The following is a 23,835-nucleotide window of genomic DNA, read 5'->3' on the forward strand; positions in this document are numbered from 1 at the left end:
TTGAATATCACCTCACCAGGTGCTGAGTCCCAAATCCCTGAATCAAGGCAGCTCTAGCTCTGATGCAAGACTTTTCCTTTTGCTTTCTCTGAGTGAGCTTCAGATCCTTGCAGCCTGGAGCTTCTGCTACCCAGAATAAAGAGATCTCCAGACTTCCTGGTAAAGGCTATTGGTCCTGGGGCAAGCATTCATGCCCTGGCAGCCTGGGTCCAGACTATAGACTACACTGAGGCCCCATAGTTACCCCACACATACAAGGTTCTCAGGGCACCACAGATACAAAGGTGACTGAGACAGAGCAGAAACTCTGAGCAACATCAGGCCAGTGGGCCAGGCCTAAGCACAACCCATTATTCACACCACCAAAAGAGAGACTTTTGGAGGGAGGGAAAGGAGATCACGTGTCAACTGCGTCTGGGTCATTGGGGGACAGAGGATCGTCCTCAGACAGCTAGCCCAACCTAGTCTGAAATGGAGATGCCTGCTGCCTGGACACACTTGAGAGAAGTGCCTGCCCAAGGCAAGCAGTACTGGGCTCAGTATGCATCCTCCCAACCCAAGATAGTGTCATGGTCTCCCTAAGAGCTTTCACATTCAGGGTTCCACTCCCTCTAGGAGACTAAATGAGTGCCTTAGAAGAGGGACCAGGATGAGGGCTGGGACCTCAGGAGTCTGCTCAGGAATGGGATGGTACAGAGTATCTAGGAGTGAAAGTGTTGGGTAGAAGAGAAGGTAGAAAAAGGGAGAAGAGCAGAAGTTGTGTCTTTTGGGCCTTTCTCTGGCCCTCTGGCTGGATGTAGGAGAATGTGGTGAGTGTGTAAAGTTAGAACTGGAGCTTCACTAATTTAGTGAAGATATCTGTCTGAGATGGTTAATTATAAAGAAAAAGGTTCCCATTGCTTTGGACCTTTGGTGGAGGTTCTAAATGACAGTGGCTGGTATGGAGGATCACCATGTTGTCCTCCCTTAAACCCAAGTGTGATTGTGCTTACTTGCAAGCAGTACAGGCTGTATAGAGGTGACTTCTCTAAATTGGCTTTCAGCTTAATTAGTGAATCTTGCAAAGGCCATGTACACATCTTTACAAAAGCAAGTGGCTGATGTCAGACTAGCATTGTTCGTCACCAGTGGCCATTGTTGAACACAGATAGATGAGCTCAGATAGATATCATGGGTCTAAGATAGGAGATACCATCTCCACTGAGCCCTGCATGACTCCACAAGAAAACTCCTTCCCAGAATTGGCTACACAGCAGGTTACTCATTAACCATAACCTAATCTGTCTGTTACACCCTTTTCACCAGAATGCTTTGTTCCCTGTTACAAGCCTTGCCTTCCTAGCCACTTGTCTAGTACATTCACCTGCCATTTTCCCCAATGTGAGTGTGATCAATAAATACCAAGGTTCTGGCTGCCTCATGGCTTTTTGTTCCCCAAGAACAACCAGACACCCCAGATCTCCATTACTTCACATTCTGTTTGTCTTCTTTCTCTTGCTGTGTATCATAACACCTGGCAAGACACTGGGGTCCACTGCAGGGGTCCCTAATACCTTGTGCTATGGAAGGGGTCACTAATAGCTGAGAGCATGTGGGAAAGAAACTGCTCACTTCATGGCAAGGAAGAAAAAAAGAAGTGCCCAATGTCTCACAATCCCTTGGACAGTCCATCATCCCACCCAACAATGACCTAAGAGCCTCCCTTACAGACCACCTCTTGAAGTTCTACCACCTTTCAATAGTGTCAGCCTGTGGAGTAAGAATTTAACACATGACCTTTTGGAGACATTCAAATCCAAACTGTAGAAGCTTGTGTCCCTGAGTCAGCTGTCATGTCTGGAGCTCTGAGCTGAGGACCATCCTGTTGTGTGTATCTATCTGACCACTTCCGGGAGCAGAAGAAGGAGTCCTAGCCACACCAGCCCTCCAGATTCCCTCTGATGGTTCTGTAGTTTGGCAGTCAGAGCCCAGCATCACCTGTAGGAAATAAATGCCAAATTCCAATCCTAAACAGTAAGGACTATTTTATTCCTTTCAGAGTGACACTAGGCTAAGATGGCCTGCTCTAGGACCCCTGTGCCTTCTCCATACCCATGAAGAGGATTATGGGGGAGTATGTACAATGGGATCATTTTCTGCATACCTAACTCTAGGTTTCTCCCTTATCTCTGTCCCCATCCCTCCTAGAATGATCCCCCCTTCTTCTGCCACTGTTTTCACAGGGTCCTCTGTCCTCGTGTTGGTGGCACATCTTATCTCAGACACTCTGATTACATCTCCCTATCTTTCAGAATTTAGCTCCCACTCAGATATCAAACCCCTTCCTGTCTTCTTTGTTCTGTAGCTATTGAAACTCTACCCTGTGTTTATTATTGCCCTAGAGAAGGACACTACATTGGGTTTAATGAAGCTGACAAAGGAGGGGAGAAATACAAGTGAGAAGGTGAGTGGCTAGGAAAATGACAGTGAATAAAGATGGTTTAAGGAGGTGGGAAAATTTTAAGGGGCTGGTTGGGTCACACCTGAAGCCTACAAAGTGGGGTCATATGCACAGCAAGAGAACACATGGACAATACATTTCAGTATAAATCAGACATTACAGTTTATTAACACTTTAGATGATTGTCTCATTTAAGTATCAAAATGACCCTACATGAAATGTGATCTTGCACTACATGGACAGAGCATAGGCTAGGCACCCAGGTTTGTAGGTCAGCTCCTATTCAGATGATTCATGTGGCTATTCTGAAGTCATTTAATTGCTTGGGGTCTTAGCTCTATCATCTGTAAAAAACAAAAATATTAGTGACTGTGTAAAATGAAACAAATATAAAGCATGTGACATGTAGAATATCTATAAGCTACTCTGTAATCTTTACTTCTCATGATCTTTCCCATTTCATTGATAAGAAAACAAAAGATCCTCAAATTTAAAAAGTTTTTTCAAAGTGAAAGAAACCAAGTGAAGATATAACCCACAGAATGGGAAAACATTTTTACCAGCTACTCCTGAGACAAAGGGCTAAACATCTAGACTATATAAAGAAACTTAAAAAATTAGACCCCAAAATTTAAAGACTCAATCCAAAAGTGAGTGTCTGAAATGAATAGACACTTCTCAGGTGAAGAGTTACAAATAACAAATAAATATACTGGTCATTCAACAAATGCAATTTAAAACAACACTGAGATTCCATCTCATTCCAGGGAGAATGGCTATCATCAAGAAACTGATCAATAACAAATGCTTGTCAACTTATGGGGGAAAAGGAACCCTTCCCCATTGTTGGTGGGTGTGTAAATTGGTACAACCACTACGGAAAACTTTATGGAGATTGCTCAAAAAACTAAAACAAGAGGTTCCATTTAACCAGCTGTTACCCTTCTAGGTATCTTCCCCAAAGAGTTAAAAGCATCACACCACAATGATATATGTTTACTCATATTTATAGCTGCAGAATTTATTAGCTACATCTTGAAAATAGCCCATATGCCTATCAAGAAATGAATGGATAAAGATAATGTGGTATTTATATACAGTAGAGTACTACTTCTCCGTAAAGAAGGATAAACTGGAGTCCTTTTTAGGTAAATGGATTCACCTTGAGACCATAATGTTAAGTGAAATAAATCATACACACAAGTTTAAATACCACATTGTTTCCCTTGTGTGGGAAACCTAAAGGGTAAGTAAGGAGTAAAACTTAGGATAGATATCATGAAGTAGGAAGAACATGTTCATATGGGACAAGAGATGGGGAGAGGGTAGGGAAAGAAAAGAAAATGGATTTAAAGAAAAAAGAACTAAAGGAAAGAAATGGAAACATAGTTTTTGCAAATTGAGAGGGGGAAGAAGGGTTGAAGGGAGGAGGGGGGAATAGGAAAAAAGAATTAAGACACATCATGTACAGGTATAAATCCCCTATGATAAATATGATCATTATGTATGGCAAATATGTACTAATAAAAAATAAAATAAAATGAGATGAAAACAAAAGATCAGTAACTTACCCAAGACACCCTAGAATACACAACAGCTGACATTCAGATAACTGACTTTGTGACACCAGAACACAAAATCTTATCCACAGAAGTAGAATTGTCCAAATGACTCAAAACTTCCAGTGTCATCAGACGACCATGCACTAACATCGAGGTAGTAACTGGATTTATTCCTCTATCTAGAAACTTTATACCTGTTCATACTATCTTTCAACATGAGGGCTAATGAAAGACATAGAAGACATAGAAAGACTCAGAGTTTACTTTCCCAAACAGACTCATTAAAAAAAAAAAACCCTTGGAGAATTATTTCAATGAGAATAAAAGTGAACCTCAAGAAAAGATTAGGAATACAATAAAGATGATTACAGGAATGTATGACATAGTGATTTACCCTTCTTAAAAATGCAAATGTTGAAAGAACAATGAAAAATTCATGGGCATAATCAAGAGTATTTGGACTGTGTTCAGAAACCTGTAAAGAGGATATAACTATATAATCAATGCACTTTTATTGAAAAATATGTAATTAAACTGACTTTGGCTAGAACTTCCAAAGTAGTGTGATGAGAAGCTCAGCAAATCCTCTCCCCAGAAATCAATGACAGAATCTCTAGTTCCATAACAAGATAGTGCGGGCTTATTTGTTGCTATTCCTCCCTTTCTCATACAGCTCAATACCTTGAGGATAATTAGATAGATAATAAAAAAGTCTGGAAGCTGGGAAAAATAAGTCAGAATGACTAGGGACTGCAAGACTTGAGTAATGACATGTGATGAATTCTCTGTGTTTACTGGAATTTCCCCATACCAAGAACTTAGTGACAGAGAGGCCTGCAACTTAAACTACCAAAAAACATAGATGTGCGTGCGCGCACACACACACACAGCTTGCTCTGACCATGGGACAAGAAAGAATCCCAACAGACACCTATGATGAGCCCAAATCTTCACTCCACAACTGAGTCACCTAAAAGCAGACCCAAATGCCCACTGCAGTGGCACGGAAGCCTTGCTTCTCCCCGCTGTCTGCCAGTAGTTTAAACTCAGGAGCTATGGCTTCTGATACCTCTTTCTCAACAGAGGGAATCTTGCAGTGATGGCACAGTTATTTTCTTGATTGTAGTGGTGTTTGCATGAAACTATATACGGAATAAAACTGAGATTCACACAAAATGAATTCATATAATTGCTGAAATCTGAATAAGCTTTGCATTATAGCTTCATTTCTTATATTATACTTTAATTATATACAATATTAACTTTGGGTGAAAGGTGCATAGGACTTCCTATGCTGTACTGACAGCATTCTTCAAAAACTAGGAAAAACAATCCTGAAATTCACATTTCCTTTTGTAGGTAACTAACTGTAAAAAACCTTAAACTGTGCGTAGTGATGGATGCATGTAATCCTAGCACTTAGCAGGCTGAGACAGAAGGACCATGAGTTTGAAATCAGCCTAAGCTACCTGATGACAACCTGGGCAGTGTAGAGAGACTCCCACTGCAAAAAAAAATTTTAAGCAATAATAAAACTGGTAAAGATTGTCATGGGTAACAGTCTTCCTATAAAAACTAGTAAAATTGGTACAACCTACTAAGTTTATTTGAATTTCACTAGTTTTACATGCATTCATGTGTGTGTAATTCTACATAATTTTTCTGTATGTAGATCAATGTAACTACCACTGCCATTAATGTATTAGTACTAATCCATCACCAAAAGGCTTCCTTGTAACCCATCTATAAGGTCATACTCATCTACTCTCCCTACTCTTCCTAACCCCTGTCAACCACTAAGCAATTCTCCATTTCTGTAATGGTGTTGTTTCAATAAGATTTATAGTGGAATCAAAGAAATGTAACTTTCTTGATTGGCTTTTCATTCACTCATAATGATTCCTATGAGATCCATTCATTTTAGTTATATCAATAGTTTTTGTTATTGCTTAATGGTATCCCATGTTATGGGTGTATCAGTTATTTAATGACTTGCATATCGAAAAGCTTTGGGGTAACTTACAGTTTGAGGCTATCACAAGGAAAGTTGCTATGAATATTGGTGAACAATTTCTGCATGAAAAGAAGTTTCTGTTTCTCAGGGATAAATGTTGAAGAATGTGACTGCTGAGTCATATGATAGCAAGTTTTAGTTTTAAAAGAAATTGTCATTTATATTTTTATGTCAATTTTAAAATAAATTATTAAGCTATTATGGCTTTCCTCATGATATCCAACCCTACATCCTCTAGGGTGTAATTTTTCTTGTTTTTCCTCTTTTACTCAGCCCAAGCTCACTCTGCAGAGCCAGTTTCTCCCTCACTCATTGTTTTTACTGTTTTTTGCTCATTTTATTCATTCCTTTGTTCAAGATGAGAAGAACCAGGAATCCAACTCCAGAAGGAAAGAAGAGAAACTCAAGACCTGGTAACATTTATTTGGCAAGCCACTTTTAGAAGGAGCTACTGAACAACATTTTGGCATAGTTAGCCAGGAGTAAAGTTCTGGTACCAGAGACCAATTTAAGAACCAACATTTTAGCCATATTACCAAAAATGAAATATATATTTAATGCAATTCCAGTTGAAGTACTAACAGCATTCTTCAAGAACTAGGAAAAACAATCCTGAAATTTACATAGAACCAGAAGAGATCCAGAAAGATCAAAGTAATCCTGAGCAACAACAGCAAAGGAAAAGGCATTAAATCATGAATTTCAAGTTATGCTACAAAGCTACAATAATAAAAACAGCAAAATGACACAGGCAAAGCAAAGCATACATATTGATCAATGGAATAGAATTGAGGTGAAGAAATAACCACAGGCACCTTTGGGCATTTAATCTTTGACAAGGCACCAAAAACACAAGCTGGAGAAAAGATAGCTTCTCTAACCTATGGTTCTGGGAAAATTGGTTATTGGCGTACAGAAGAATGAAACTAGACCCATATCTCTCACCTCATACTAAAGTAAAACCAAAATGAATCAAAGACCTAGTTATAAAAATAAAAACAGTGAATTGCTGGAAAATAAAAATAGGTAAAACTGAAGACAGTAGGTAGAAGCAAGGGCTTCCTAAACAGAACCCCAACTGCACAAGAAGTAATACCAAGAACCAACAAATGGGGTTGTATCAAATTAAAAACCTCTGTACAGCAAAGGAAACAGCAAACTGAGCAAAGCAACAACCTGTAGATGGGAAAAATTTTCTGTGGGCTACCCCTCAGACAGAAGACTAATATACAGAATATATAAAGAACTCAAAATTTTAAGATAGAACTCCTCAAATTAAAAGACCCAATCAAAAACTGAGCAAGTAAGGGCCAGGGATATAGCTCAGTGGCACAATGCCTGCCTGGCACGCACAAGGTCCTAAGTTCAATTCCTGGTACCCCCACCCCCACCCCAAAGAAAGGGCAAGTGAAACAAGCAGACACTTCTCAGCAGAACTGTCTTTGGCCATTAGAGAAATGCAAGTCAAAACACTGAGATTCTATCTTAGTCCAGTAAGAACCACTATTATCAAGGACTCAAAAAAAAAATGCTAGCAAGGATAAAGAATAGGGGGTGTATACACACAGTAGAGTACTTTACAGTCCTAAATAAGAAAAAATTTGGCTCATTTGTAGGGAAATGGATGGGTTTTAGGAACACAATAATAAATGAAATAACACAGAAAGTTAAATATCATCTGGTTTCTCTTATATGAGAAACCCAAAATACAATTTGAAGAGCAAAATAAAAAATAGATAATCAGAAATAGAGTTAGACTTTGTGGTGTTGTAAAGGGTATCTGGGTAAGGGGAAGGAGAAGATAGGATGGGAAGGGAAGTAAAATGATCAAGGTGTGATATATATATAGATAGACAGATAGATATAGATGATATAGATATCTGACAGCGTTCTTCACAGAACTAGGAAAAACAATCCTGAAATGTATACATGTCTCAGTTACTTTTCTCTCATTGCTGAGACAAAATACCTGATGCCCTTTTCCTTAAGGAAAGAAAAGTTTATTTAGCTCACAGTTCGTGGAGGTTTCAGTTCATACTCGGCTGGCTCCAAGGCAGAGTGGCACATCGCAGAGGGCAACAGTTTATGGCGGCAGAAAACAGCAAAAGAAACAAGAGCAAAACGGAGGAGTGGCAGCAAGCAGCTTCTTTCCCTTCCTTGCATTGTATGCAAACTACCTGCCCCAGGGTGAATGTAGCTCTCACACCCATGAATCAATCAAAAACTCTAGAAGCCCACCCCATGACTGTATGAGGCTTTGGGAGGATATCCAGACCCAAACCATAACAACATAGAACCAGAAGACATCCAGAAACAGCAAAGTAATCCTGAGCAACAAAGCAAAGCAAAGCAAAGGCATTAAAATCATCAATTTTAAGTTATACTAGAAAGCTGCAATAAAATACATAAAACTACTATATCTATATCTGTATCTATGTATGCTACAAGATGAAAGTAATTTTTATGAATAGCAAACACACACCAATAAAAGCTTTTAACTTGAGACAAAAAAATAAAATAAAATAAAAAAGGAAAAGCCCAAGGCTTTTTGCCAGGGGAGGGCAATGGTGAAGAGGGCCTATTCAGCTGGCTTTAGGATACTTGCTTCCTCCCTGTTGTAAATCCTACCTGGGCCTACAGTGTTCTTCCTTAAGTGCAGAAAATTTAAAACCCTACCCTTGAAATCTGAGCAGAACAAATAGACACCATTTAAAAGTTAATTAAAGTGACCATGAATATACAAAAGCAGAGCCATCCCCATTCTTAATTGGCTTGGGGGGTTGTTTAGTGTTGTTTTGTTTTTTACTATTAGAGTAAACGCAAAAGACAGTTTTTCCAATTGGCTCCATTCTGGTTAAGTACAGTCGTCAAAGGACTTGAATACCAGCCATCAAGGGGCTCAGAATACAAATAGAGTCATCTTGAAATGCAAGTTGGACCATCAAGAGGCTCAGTCAAGCAACTAAAGGAACTTTGGTTGGGCCAGGCATGGTGGTGAGCCCTTGTCTTCCCAGTATTTGAGAGGCCAACACAGAAGGATTGCTATGAGTTCAAGGCCAGCCAGAATTATGTAGTAACAAGACCCTGTCTCAAAAAGTAAAGAAAGGAAAGGAGAGGAAAGGAATTTTGCTTGGGGAAGTTTTACTTTTACTTCATGGGAGTTACAGGACTAGATAAGATCAACAAGCAGCTTCAGCCTCTTCTCTTTAATGAGTTAATGTGTCCAGACATGGAGACAAAAGCTGCTTTCTTCTGTGCTTAATGATGGCAGCATCACTTGGACGGAGATGTCCGTTTAGTCTGTGTTAGGGTCTCACAAGGGGCACTTTGTGAAACCCTTGGGCCTCTGCCTTCTGCATTGGAAAACATCTTAAGGAGTCAAGACAAGTTGTCTCCTTTTCTCTATAGCCCTCAAGTCAATGGGAACCCTCTTGTCCCTCACCACCACATGGCTTTCACCAATTTCACCACAAAGCCATATTCTTTTTTTTTTTTTTTTTTTTTTGGTTTTTCTCCGGTACCGGGAACCGAACTCACGACCTTGCGCATGCCAGGCAGGCGCTTTTGCCGCTGAGCTAAATCCCCAGCCCCAACACAAAGCCATATTCTTAATGAGTGGGAAAAGTTTGATATGATTTGGGTTAAGTATGAATGGGGAGGTGTCAAGAAACTGGTATAGGATGGTACTTTATATTCTCCATGGTGTTTCTGCTTAAAACATACAAGGTAGAATGAAATGCCTTATATTCAGTGCTTTGTGACATCTATCAAAGGGAATCTCCAGAACTACAGTGTTTAGAGTGCCTCCTGAGGAGGAGAAAGATATTCTGGATGACCCCATCCTGAGGCCCACACTTGTCTCTCAGAGGAATGTGGGACTCTCCAACCTGCTTAAGGGGTCTGGGATGTCTCCTTGACCTCCTCTGTATAGCCTGAAGGCCAATAAATCAACTCCATCCCCTCCAAGTGACTCAGGAACTCTATTAGAGCCTAGTGCCCTAAAGGAACACAGTGTTCCTCAGCCCCCTTGTCATGCTTCTCAGTTTTAAGCCCCAAAGGTCATACCCAGAGTAGTGCTTCTTATGGGTCTAATTCACAATTTATCCTGCCCGTAAGAGGGAATACTCAAATGCAGATCCCTTTTTCAGGTACTGATGTCCAGCCGTGCAAAGAACAATTAGGCCAACTGTCAGAGGACCCTAGTAAGTTTGCAGATGGGTTTCAAACTTTGATCTTTGCTTTTTATTTATCATGGCAAGGTGTCCCATTCATCTTGGGCACTTGCTGTACCACAGATGAAATATAAAGAATCTACAAAAGGTTAGGAACTATGCAGATGAGCAATATGCTTCAAAAGAAAAAGGAAAGCACCATGGAACAGCTATTCTCCTTTCAACAGGACCAATCTTGGACTAAAATACTACTCACAGACTAGAAGTGATGTCCAATATGCTAGCTGCTCTTACCACAGGAATGAAAAGGTGCATTAAAAAGTCTAAACTATGACAGCCTCTGTTCTAAATGTGAGCTACCTACTGTGCCTGACTTGGGTACTGGAAGACTGACTGCCCCCACTCCCAGAGAGGGGCTAGGCCAACCAGAATGCTCATTTCCTGCTCTTATGACTGAAAAGCTCCAGGGGAACCTGCAATGCCCCCTGTCCACAGATATCACCATTGCCTCCAAAGAACCTTGAGTAATCTGATATGTCATGGGTGAGCCAGTTTAATCGATTGTATTCTGTTTTTATTTCCTTCTCTGGAAAACTCTCCTCTGGGTCCATAGCCATGCTTGAGGTCAAAGGGACCCCTAGTCAGAGATTCTTTATTCTTCCTCTGATATGTCTCTTCAAAGGCCAGATGTTTAACCATATCCTGCAGTGTTCTACTCCTTTGCTAGAAACTGATTTACTAGAAAATTGGGCAGAATTCTTAGATTCTGGCTAAGGCTAAAACAGATTTTACTTTTGGAGACTACAGCAGATCTCCCTGACCGAATTAACCAACAAGTGGATCTTGTTGCACGGTATAATGGAATACCTGGTAGGGAAAATTCTGCTATTCTAGTAGTTATAAGACTAAAACCCCAACTGATTTCCCAATGGAAAGTAATATCCAGTCAAGGAAGAGGCATGTGATAAAGAGGGGAAGGGAGCTTGAAGGTAGGGGAGGGGACTGGGGAAAAAAGAACAAGATATATCATGTACAGATGCAAACTTCCTATGATAATGTTAACATTATGTATATCTAAAATGAACCAATAAAATAAAAAGTAAAAATAAAAAATAAACTGAAAAAAGGGAAGAGGCATGTAAAGTCCTCCAGCCTCTCCTAGAAAAGTTTCTCAAATATGACTTTCTGAAGCTTTATGAGTCCCCTTGCAATACTCCCCTTCTCCCTGTAGTAAAGCCTGCCAGAGAATATCAGATAGCACAAGACCCCTACCTCTTAATGAGGCTGTCATTCTAATCTATCCTCTACTGCAGATCCATATACAATTCTCTCCCAAGTTCCAGCAGATACTGATTGGTTCAGTCTTTGATTTAAAAGATGCATTTTTCTCCATCCCCCTACATCCAGACTCCAAACTTTTATTTGCCTTTGAATAGGAAAATCTTATTTTAAGAGAAAAGCAGCAATATATTAGACACTTCTCCCCCAAGGGTTAAGAGACAATCCTCACCTTTTGCTCACACACTAGAGAAAGATTTGAGGAATTTAAAGCCTAAATAGGTAGCCATCCTACAATATGTAGATGATATTTTAGTTTGTAACCCAACTCAGAAATTATCTAACTGTTACACTGTATAGACTCTCAGTTTTATAGTTAACAAGGGATAGAAATTCTCCAAAGAAAAGGATCAGATATCCCTCCAAAAATTTCAATATCTGGGATATACTCTTGCACCTGGGGAATGACAGCTGACTAGGGGACTGGATTCAGGTTATCTGGATTCTTGGGTCTCTTGCCACCAAACAACAGCTTCACTCTTTCCTGGGGATGGGCAGCTTTTGTAGGATCTGGCTACCTAATTTTGGACTAAAAGGAAAGCCTCTATATGAGCCTTGAGTCTGTGCCCCTCAAATGAACAAAAGTGACTGACAATGCCTGTAGGGAAATAAAGCTTGCCTTTACCTAGGCTCCAGCACTGGGAATACTTCACTTAAGGAAAGCTTTCTTTCTCTATGTATCGGGAAAGAAAAAGGAATCACTTTGGGGGTCTTGACCCAAAGACTAGGACATAAACTGCCCAGTGGCATACTTTTCAAAAAAGTTAGATGGAGTGGCTGCTGGATGGTCACCCTGCCTAAACACAGAAACAGCTACAGCTGTACTAACAGAGGAAGCTGCAAAGTTAATTTTGGGATAGAGACTGGAAGTCCTAACTCCCCATCAGGTCAGAGTTATTCTGGAGAAAAAAAGTTACTTGTGGTTAACAGGGGAACAGCTCACTAAGTATCATGCCATACTCTTAGACACCCTGAGGTTATTATAAAAACTTGCACTACTATTAACCCTGCCTCTTTGATGCCCACAGGCCCAGAAGTCAGTGACTGTTGTGAACAAGTTACCTCCCAGACCTACACAAGTAGGCAGGATAATAATGACCTGCCCCTCTGAGACCCTAAAGAGTTGTGGCTCACTGATAGAAGTAGCTTTGTCCAAGAAGGACATCAAAAGGCAGGTTATGCATCTACCAGTTCACTGAAGCTTAACCTCTTCCTCCAGGAACCTCTGCTCAAAAGGCAGAATAATAGCTCTTAAGTGGGCATTGATGTTAGAAGAAGGCAGAAGTTAAATATCTACACAAACTCCAAAGATGGCTTTCTGTACTACATAGCTGTGCAGCAATCTGGAAGGAAATAACCAATCATCTCTCAAGTTCAGGCAGGATATTCTACAACTCCTACAGGCAGTCCATCTTCCCAAGAAGATTGCAGTCATGCACTGTAAAGGGCACCAAAGATACATGTCTGCAGTCTCCTCGGAAAGTCAAATCGCTCATAAGGAAGCAAAAATTGCAGCCTTACTGCCCTTAAGACTCTAACCTTATTCCAAGTTCCTGAGGAACTATTAAAACCAGTCTATATTCCCCAGGAAAATAAATGGGCCTCAGGACAAGGGGGATTTAAAAAGGGACTCTGGTGGTATTTAGAAAACAAACTGGTCCCTCCTCAAGGAACACAGTGAAAGGCTACAAAAATACATCATGACTCCTTCCTTATGGGAAGAGATGCTACACTGGAAGTGGCCACTTGAGTTTCCACAGGACTAGGACTAGTGGTTACCACCAAACTGGTCTGCAAATCTTGTCTACTCTGTGCATATAATAACCCAGGGAAGCCCAAGCCACTCTCTTTACTAGGACCTGCACAGAGGAGAGGGACATATACTGTGGAGGACTGACAAGTAGACTACCCTTATGCCACCATGCAGAGGATTTAAACAGATGTTGGTCCTAATAAACACCTTTATACACTGGATTGACGCCTATCCTACCCATTCAGAAAAGGCTATGGAGGTAATCAATGTACTTCTTAAAGAAATCATTCTCAGATTTGGACAACCTCAGTCCCTCCAAAGTGACAATGGACTTTCTTTTACCTCCCAAACAACTCAGATGGTGGCAAAGAGATAAAGTATCACCTCCATTCCTCCTGGCAGCACCAATCTTCTGGAAAGGTAGAGCAGGCCAAACAGACCCTAAAGCAAACTCTCACAATACTTTGCCAAGAGATATCTGAGTCCCAGTTCCAATTGCTGCCAATAGTGCCCATGCGGGTTCATATGGGAGGCCATTCCTATCCTCTGATGTGACAGTAGACCCAGAGAACATGAGGTTATTACAATATCTCATTAACCTGGGGCAAGTACAACAGGCTATCCAAATGTGTAGGAACAAAGTCCTGCCAGCTCTTGGCCCAGGGGAACCACCTACTCTCTGTCCTGGAGGCCAAGTGTTCCTAAAAACTTGGAGAGAGGGGACACCCACTGACCAATTAAAACCAAAATGAAAGAGCCTCTTCTTCATGGTCCTTGCCACACCCATTGCAGTAAAGGTAGCAGAGGTAGATAATTACATTTATCTTTCTAGAATAAAGCCAGTCCCATCTGAACTGTCTGAAGAACAAAATTACCCAAAAGGAGAATGATACTCCTGTGAACCCCTGGAAGACCTGTGATTTCTCTTCAAAAAACAAGATTCCAGGGGCTAGGGATTTAGCTCAGCGGCACAGCCCCTGCTTGGTAAGTGCAAGGTTGTGAGTTCGATTCTGGTACCGGAAAAAAAAAAACAAAAACTGAAAAAACAAGACGCCAGTGCCAAGGATATAGCTCAGTGGCACAAGCACCTGCCTGGCAAGCATGAGGTCATGAGTTCAACTCCCGGTACCAAAAAAATAAAAATTAAAAAAAAACCCAAGTATCCAGGGCTACAACAGCAAGCATGGAAATCTAATATGCTCCCCATATTTGAACTAATAGTGAAGCTTAATGATCAGGAAGTCTTCTTTACTGCTTTCTTTCCTCAACCAAGCCAGTGAGCCACAGTACCCAAGGTAGTTTGAAAGCACATAATCCCCAGTAGCACAAAGATAGTGCAGGAGGAAGAGAGGAGCAAAAGAAGAAAAATATATGAGACAAATAGAAAATAATTAGCAAAATGATAAAAAATAGTCAATCACATCAACAACTACATTAACTGTGTACCTACTAAAAAGCACAGTGAAAAAGTATACTATATTGAATGTTTTCAAAGGCAGAATCCAATTATAAGCAGACTGTAAGAGACAGTTCAGACTACAAATGATGTGTATGTCAATAAAACAGTGCCTACAGAGGAATCTATAGATTCCAACATTAGCGTTATGAAAGAAAAACATCTCAAATTCATAGCCTAATTAAGAAACTAGTAAAAGAGCAAAGTAAGCCCCAAAGAAACACAGAATGAAATAATAAAAATCAAAACCTAAATGATTTTTTTGTACTGGAGATATTGAACACAGGGCCTTTACTCGGACCTACATCACCCCCAACCCATTTTATTTTTATTTTGAGAGAGGGTCTTACTAAGTCACTAAGTTGCGTGGGTGAGTCTGAAACTTACGATTCTCCTGCCCCAGCCACCCAGGCATGCGACACCAAGCTCTTTAAAAAGATTAACACAATTAACAAAGCTTTTTCCATACTGACCAAAATGATAGCAAAAGTGAGAATGATAGAGATAGAGTCAGAGACAGGAAGATGGAAATGATGTTATTGGGTATTATCTTTTCCAGGCTCTTACTGTCCTGTTCAAAGAGTTGCATGGAGCAATTGATGAATGTGAAAGTTTAACGTCTATTTGGGGCAAAATAAGAAGAAAAGAAGCACAAAATAAGTGCTCAAGAAGAAAAAGAGCTCTTCAGAGTGAGTGTAGGCAAGTTACAGCAGGAAAAGAAGTACACCCTCAGAATGCGGCAAAGTGGGCTAGTGAAAAGGCTCACAGTAGCCAGAAGCTTAATAGCCACCATCTTTTATATCTTCCTTCTGACATCAGATCTAAGCCATCCATCAATTGCCCACTTCACTTCAAATGATTAGTGTCAGGTGTGGGGCTCAGCTTGATCTTGTGAAAATTCCTTGCCAGAAGAACCGAAGACCACATTTCCTGATCGGTATTAGATGCAGGGCTCAGAAGATGCTCTTCAAGCTTCCTGAATCTACATGTTAACAAGTCTCCATGATTGACAGTCTCCAAGTTCTCCAACCACTTTGCCATGTGCTAATCTGCTTTGTTTCTCCCTGAGAGATATAAATCCTCATAATTCTTTATGGGTTGCTGAAAGAGTGCAGAGATCTATTCTCATTTAGCTACTTCCTGCTGAAGGGGACCATACGCCCTACCTACTGTGAATTATGCAGTCTCTAACTACTTTAGGATGACGTGAACCTGTCAGGAGTCTTGGGAGGCAAGGGTATGTTAGACTACCAGCACCTCTCTAAACTGTGATGGATTAGGGGTCATTAGTGACTCTACTTGAGTACAGACTCAGCAGAACTGTAGTCTTGCTTTTTGAAGAGAAGTCTTAAGTCTTCTAGAGATTCACAAGAGTAGAGTCTTAGTCCTGTGAAAATTCAAATGAACACTTCCCATGTAGTTTTTTATAGTTTGTCACTGCATCCTTTGAAGAAGGACCAGAGTGAACTGGGAACAAGGCTAGGGTCTTGAAGGACTGCAAAGCTACTCTTCTTGCCTCTCTACCAGCCTATTCATTTCCCAAAGAGACTTTAGGCCTCTCTCTTCGGTGTCTAATTCCAGTGATGACAGGAATGGCTCCAGAAGATCATGTTCTTTCAGTCAGTTAGTGTGTTAAAGCAGGAAAAGATTCTCTCATGTTCTTAACAAATAACCTTGGAACAAGTGTTCAAAAATAGTTTATTCATATGCAATATAACAACGATTGCTGAATTCCTGCCATCTTGTTTAATGAAGCTCTGTATCACTTCTAATGTCTTTTATTACTTGTTATGTCTTTAATTGATCAATCTTGCATTCTTACATCTGGTAATCTGAGCAACTTTGTTGAAGGTAACAATATGTAATATAACAACCATTGTTAATTTCTATCATCTTGTTTTGAAACCCTGTATCATTTTTACTGTTTTTGTATTATTTTTCTCTTAATTGTTATTATTTCATTATTTTTTCTCTTTGAAAACAAAAAAAACTTTGTTCACAAATCCAATGCAAAGAATGGCTAGGCACATAGGAGACAATAACAGATACGGGGAGGTCTGAACACCAGGGTGCCAAGATACCGAGGTTGTCTCAGTTTTGCAGAGTGTGGGAAAAAATCTGAAGGCCCATATAAATAAAATAACAGTATTGTAACAAGTTGCTGAAGATTCTTGTGGTCACTGTATTTGTTGATTTCTGGTAATTTGAAGGTATGAAGAAGAGGTTTAAAGAAAATGTTGGTATATTATTTTTGAATCCTGTGAATGGACATGGATTGTGGTTTTGGAGCATGAAAACTGCTGAGTCAATCATGCAGCTTCTCAGCTTTCTCAACTTATAAGAGAAAAGCCAAAGCCTTAGCTTTCAGAGAACCTTGGGACTGAGGTTATATCCCCCACTTGTTTCAAAATTCAGATAATTATTTTAGATTCCCACCTCTACTGCCTTAAATTGATAGGATGAGTGTTACACATGTGGCCAGGGGAGCCATGGGAGGGTTCCTCCTGATCTCCTATTTCTCAAGAGACTAAGGGATCCCCAGGGACTTCCACTTTCCTCCCTAAAGAGTTAGTGGGCCACATTACGGACAGTCCCAAGGTTGAGGGAGCCACTGGGTGCTCCACTCTTCAAGGAAGGCACAGATGACACTACCAGAACTTCAAGCAGAGACATCTATCTAGTAAGTACTTGATTGAATATCACAAGGGTGCTTCGTGAATTTACAGATTTCCCTCCTTCCTTAGGGGATGCTCTATGAAGGACCTCGGACCTAGTTTTTTCCCTCTATAATACATATCCCAAAACACATGCTGTAGATCCCAGTGACCTCACCATTAGGCCACATCCTTCAACAGTGTGAAAGAGTTGACCCATCTATTCTGAAAAAAAGAACAACTTATATCTATCATTGCAATATGCTTTGGGTCTGGTATGAACTAGGGAATGGTGAGAGACAAGTAAAGGGTGGCAGTTTAAATTACAATACTATTTTGCAGTTAGAATGTTTATGCAAAAAAGAATAGAAACTGAAGTCCCTTCTTTCAAGCTTTTGTGTCTATCTCTGGAGAACCCCAGAAAGTATGCTAATTAGAAAGACCCCTGAGGAAGAGGAAGTTGATATTATTGATGGCCCTGTCCTCAGATGGCCACCTATCTCTTAGGAAGATACGGGTTGTACCCACCTGTTTAATGAAAGCAGCCACACTGGTGGCACCCTCAACCTCCTCTTCTAACCCTCAGGTAGTAAATACTCAGGAAGACCATTAGACCCATATGACCCAATCGCAGAAAATAGCCTTCCCTGTGTTCAACAATTAGGATATAGAAGAAGATAAAAGGAGAAGGCTGAGGAAAAAAGGACAAAATTATAGCTGTCATGATTGGCAATGCATTAAACATATCCAAGTCACCTAAGGGAAAAACCAAAGACAATTTTTAAAGTGTTCCTGCTTTAAATGCAAATGCAAGAAGATTGGACACTGGGCATACAACTTTACCAAGCCACCACCTGGCCCTGCTTTATGTGTCAAGTGGCCAATATGCCTGACTCATGGCACTGGAGGATTGACTGTCCCCACTCCCAGGGAGGGTCTAGGCCAGTTAAGTGAGGGATTAGTGTGAAAAGAGATTTGACCTTAAAACATTTTTTTTTCTCACAATTCCTCTACTTCATGGCCCATTAAGGGAAACAGTATAATCAGAACACAGAATAAGGAAACTCTTTTGGCTAAGTAAGCCTTCTTTAGTAATTGTAGAAGCAAAGGGGGCAATGACAGACAGAAGACAGGTTTTCTTGCAGAGAAGTGTAGGTAATATCATTAAAAGGTTCTTATTTCAGACTCTACAGCTTAGAACTTGTTAGCTGCCACTACTGTGGAGCTATTATTTACATATTGAAAGAGTACATCCTCATCTGCTTGCTCATGCTTTTCATTAAAAACAGTTTTTTTTAGAGAGGCTGCTGGTTTTTTTTGTTTGTTTGTTTGTTTTTAAATTGGATATTATTCTACAACTAGAGATTCCAAATTAGCAGTTACCACAGATTATCAGTTTCTAGGCTGTGCTTGATGATATTGCTATTACTAATTGTACTACTTTAGCCAGGATGTCATAGTTGTTGTAATCAATTATTTGCCCTTGTATGATAACACTGTGATGATCTGATGGTATAATCACACTCATAGCCCAGTACCAAAACACTGGGTACTGAGCCAAATAGATAGCAACTCCTCATCCCAAATAAAGTGGGAAGATAGTACCTTAGTACAGACACAAGGACCAACAGCCAGCTATACCTAAAACGCATCTTGGAGGAATATACATTACCTAAGGAAGCTTTGATACCAGTGAAAAAGCTACCTAACATAAGAAAATACAAACAACAACACACAAAAAAAAAACAAATCAAAATTTTAAAAATAGAAATTGACAAGATGCAGAAACAAAAGGCAATTCCAGACTTCCACCCACCCAAGATAAATCCAGGGGACAGTGACATAAAGGAAATCAGAAGCCATCCACCTGAATTTACTGGAATGACAGTAGAAGAAATTTAAAAATACTCTATATAGGGCTAGAGAGGATATCAAAACAGAAATAATCTCACACATGAAAAAGAGATTAAGATCATAATGAAGGACTTGCTCAGCAAATCTAGAGTAGACAGATCTAGAGTAGACATAGATTTTTAAATAGAGGAGCATAGAAAAATAATGAAAACCATGAATGCCTAACATAGAAAAGAAGTGCAATTCATGAAGCAAATTGAAATAGATATCCAGGAAATTAAAAATTCCATTGAAAATTGGCAAAACTGAATGAAAACCGGGCATGGCAGTGCACGCTTGTAATCCCAGAACTTGGGAGCCTGAGGCAGGAGGATTGTTGCAAATTGGAGACCAGCCTTGGCTACAAAGTGAGCTCAAGACTAGGCTCAACTGCATAGTGAGACCCCGTCTCAGAAAGACCAAAAATAATGAATGAAAGAAAGTGAAGATCACAAAAAGAAAGATCTTTTAAAATAGCAAGGGGCCATGAAAAAAATAATCCAACAAGTGCAAGTCAATGCAAAGAAGAACAATGTAAGACTGGTTGGGGTCAATAAAAATGCAGGAGTCAGCGCAAATATCATAAAAAACCTATTCAGAGAAGTAATAGTAGAAAATTTCCCAAGTAAAGAAAAAGAATTTGACATACAAAAAAGTGAGGCATAAAGAACTCTAATTACTCATGACCAACATATATCAACACTGAGGAATATAATAATCAAGATACAAAAATTTGGCACAAGAAGAAAAAATATAGAAAATATTTAAAACTTTTATAAAAAAGAAATAAATCACCTATAAAGAAAAGCCCATCAGAATGAGTAGACTTCTCAACATGAACTCTTTAGTCAAGGAAAACTTAGAGCAAAGTATCTCAAGCTCTGAAAGAAAACAACTTCAACCCAGATTGATACGTCGCACAAAATTATCTCTCAGAATTAATGGATAAATAAAATACTTCCATGACAAAGAACAGCTGAAGAAATTCATGACCACCAACCCAGCTCTACAAAGAGTTCTGAAAGATATTCTAGGAAAGAGAGAACAAAGCCCACAATTCCTACAGTACCAATGAAAAGAAGCCACCAAGCAGGAGAAGCAATTAAACAGAGGGGAAAGACAGGGAATCATCAACAGGAAGATTATATGACAAAGACATGCCAATACATATCTTCTATAATCATCAATGTAAATAGTCTCAGTCACCAATCAAAATAAATATCCTGGCAGAATGGATCAAGAAACAAGATCTAACAATATGCTACATACAAGAAACTCATTTAACTCAAAGAAATTCATAGACTGAAAGTCAAAGGATAGAAAACAATACCCCATTCAACAGGAACCCAGAAAAAAGCAGGGGCAGCTATTCTTTTTGAAGACCATGTGCACTTCAAGCCAACACTGATCAAAAGAGATAAAGAAGGCCACTACATACTTGTTAAGAGAAAAAAATCATAAATATATGTACACCAAATATAAGGGCACCCACCTATATAAAATAAATATTAATAGACATGAAATATTAAATAAGCAGTAACACAATTGTAAAAAGGGACATTACTACCCTACTGTCACAAATAGATACATCAGCTAGACAAAAAAATCAACAAAATATCAAAACAGAACCAAATCTGTGAACAAATGAACTTAATAGAAGTCTACAGAATGTTGAATCTCACAACATCAGAACACATAGTCCTCTCAAAGGCACATGGTATGGGCGCCAAAATACGACTTATTAGCCCATAGAACATGCTTAAGTAATTGCAGAGGAATTGAAATTATCCCACACATATTATTGGACCGTAGTGCAATGAAATTAGAAATCAATGGCAAAAGAAACCTTAAAAACTCCATAAACACATGAAATCAAATAACACCATACTGAACGACAAGTGAGTCACAGATGAAATTAAAGAAGAAATTAGACACTTTCTATAATTAAATGATAATGGTAATACAACATACCAAAACATATGGGACACAGTGAAAGCACTATGATGGAAATTTATAGTGTATAATTCTTACATCAGGAAAGTAAAATGAGCTCAAATAAACAACATAACATTGAACCTCAAACTTCTGGAAAAAAAGCAAATCAAGCCAAAGCTCATAGAAGGGGGGTATTATAAAAATAAGAATAGAAATTAATGCAATTGAAAAATTACAAAAATACCAAGAAAACATTACATTACTAAGAAAGCATTACAAAAATAAATGAAAAATTGCTTCTTTGAAAGATTAAATAAAATTGACAAACCATTAGCTAACCTTATCAAAAAGAGAGAAGAAAAGGCTCAAATTCATGCAATTAGGAATGAAAAGGGTGAAATAAAAACAGACCTGTGGAAATAAGATCAATACCTGATTTGAGAACATTTACACTAAGATAGAAAACACAGATGAAATGGACAAATTCCTAGATACATATGAATTACCAATGTTGAATCAAGAAGATATAAAAATTCTAAATAACCCCACAACAGTCGATGAAACAGAAAATGTAATTAAAACCTTATCGACAAAGAAAAGCCCAGGTCCTGATGGATTAATTGCTGAATTCTACAAAGAAGTTAGAGAAGATCTAATCCTACTACTCATCAAACTCTTAAATGAAATTGAAAGGGAAACAACACACCCAAAGTCATTCCTGATGCCCAAACCAGAGAAGGACCCAACCAAAAAAGAGATGTACAGGTCAATCTCCCTAACAGAGATCCAAAAATCCTCAAGAAGAAACTTGCAAACAGAGTAGCAAATCAAGAAGTGTATATGCCGTGACCAAGTAGGATTCATCCCAGGGATGCAGGAATGGTTCAACATATGCAAATCAATAAAAGTAATACACTTTCTTTTGCAAGGATCCTAACCATTGGGGCCAATCAGCCTAATAGCCACAAGTAGCCCAACCTTTGGGGTATATCTGGCAGAAAAGAGGATGAAAATGAACCATTGTCTCTCTGGGACACCAACTTGGAGGGTCCACAGGAGCTCCCTTGGGGTGGGTGGATCTCGTGGGCTCCCTCAAGAGCAAAGCTAGACTCATGATCATCTCCTGCTGTGTGCATCTCAATAATCAGCAAGGACCAAGCAGCAAAATACTGGGGAACAGACCCCTGGTAGGCCAAGAAAAGTACCCTATTTCTTCACCAGACCAAGTAAGGCAAGCTTCAGGAGGAACCACTCAAGCAGCCCACTTAGGCAGTTGTGCCAGGGGGTTGTGAGAAGGCCACCAGGCCTGGGCTTCTGCATCTTCCAGAAGATCTCTGGATGCAAATGAGCTCTGGAACAGGAGGAAGAGCTAGTAGACAGCTCTGTGTGACTGCGGTAGCCAGGCAAGAATAAGAGGAAGGCTGAATGGCACTGCAGTCTACACTGGTCCTGGGTCTTACCCTTCAAGACCTTATTGATCCACTGGATGGCAGCTCTCTTCTCTAAGTCAATCTCTTCAGCTGTCACCTGATAGGCGAGCTGAGGAGGTGGAGGCAGGATCACTGGGTCCTTTCTTCTACAGGACAGCAGAAGAATCTTTCGTTTGGGGGGCCTTGAAAGATCAGATGGGTTCGAGCAACCCTTCAGGTTTTGTTGGTGGCTTGATTGAGCATCTGTGACCTTTTCATGCTGGCTTTTCCTTTGTGGTACCACTGAGGCAGAAGTGCTAGCCTGATGGACTTCCTCAGTGGCTTTCTTTGCAGGCACCAGAAAGTGAGATGAGCCTGGGGAGGGGCGCCCAGCAGGGCCTGTACCATTTCTCCTGGGCTGCAGTGGGAAACCCTGGGTGGAACTGTAGGAACTGGTGATGGCATTGCGCTTGCTGCATGAGCTCAGGAAGCAGCTCTGAGATTTTGTCATCAGACTACGCACTGAGCTCTGGTAACAGAAATCCCTCTTGAGAGGCCCAGGCCTGGGCAGGAAGGAAGAGAGCACTCCGTTGACCACCAGGCGCCTAAATGCAGACTGGCTGCTCTCATTGCCGTCAGAACGCCTTCTCGGGTCCTCCCGCCTTTCGGGAACAGCGTTCCCCTTTCCCTGAATTGTAAACCCCTTCCCACTGTCGCCCAGGGAGGCCAGGTCTTTCTCTTCCTTGGCTCTATCTGGACTACTGTCTTCAAGGGCTCTCAGGCGGAACTGCTTCGCTTTGGGGACTGAGAAGAGGCCAGTCCGTGAAGTGCACTGAGTCAAGACTGACGGCTCCAGAGCCAAACAGAGTGTGAGTCTGCCCCTAGCAGATGCCAAGCTCAGGATGGCCGAAGGGCAGGGCATCCTGGCGCTGGAAAATGGCAGCGCTGGCGTCGTCCTCTTCCTGGAGGACGCGCGGGGAAAGACCCCCAGAAGCAAACACCGAGCCTTGCGGACCGGACTTCGCTGCCTATGGACGACGATGAGCCGCCGTCGGCGCCGACGACGCCCGGGGGAAGCCACGGGATGCTCGCAGGGCAGCTTTCGAGCCGGGCTCAGGGACAGGGCCCGCGAGCGCGTCGGCAGAGCGGAGGAAAAGCCGCCGGCGGGGCGCGGCGGGGCGAGGGCCTGCGGCTTCTCCAGCGCGCCCG

At 40.6% G+C, this 23,835-nt stretch overlaps 1 protein-coding gene across 1 annotated transcript; it reads right to left on the reverse strand.

Annotated features, from left to right (window-relative positions):
* Positions 1-2,577: 2,577 nt before the first annotated feature.
* Positions 2,578-23,835, reverse strand: LOC102025544 (nuclear envelope pore membrane protein POM 121-like; the record flags this gene model as incomplete). The annotated part of the gene is given in 2 exon segments (XM_005375997.2): positions 2,578-2,784; positions 22,678-23,835. Coding segments are annotated over 2 exon segments (1,187 nt in total), but the record flags the coding sequence as incomplete, so codon positions are not given.

Source organism: Chinchilla lanigera, unplaced genomic scaffold (genome assembly GCF_000276665.1).
Source record: "Chinchilla lanigera isolate Chin_1 unplaced genomic scaffold, ChiLan1.0 scaffold00007, whole genome shotgun sequence".
Lineage (NCBI taxonomy): Eukaryota > Metazoa > Chordata > Mammalia > Rodentia > Chinchillidae > Chinchilla > Chinchilla lanigera.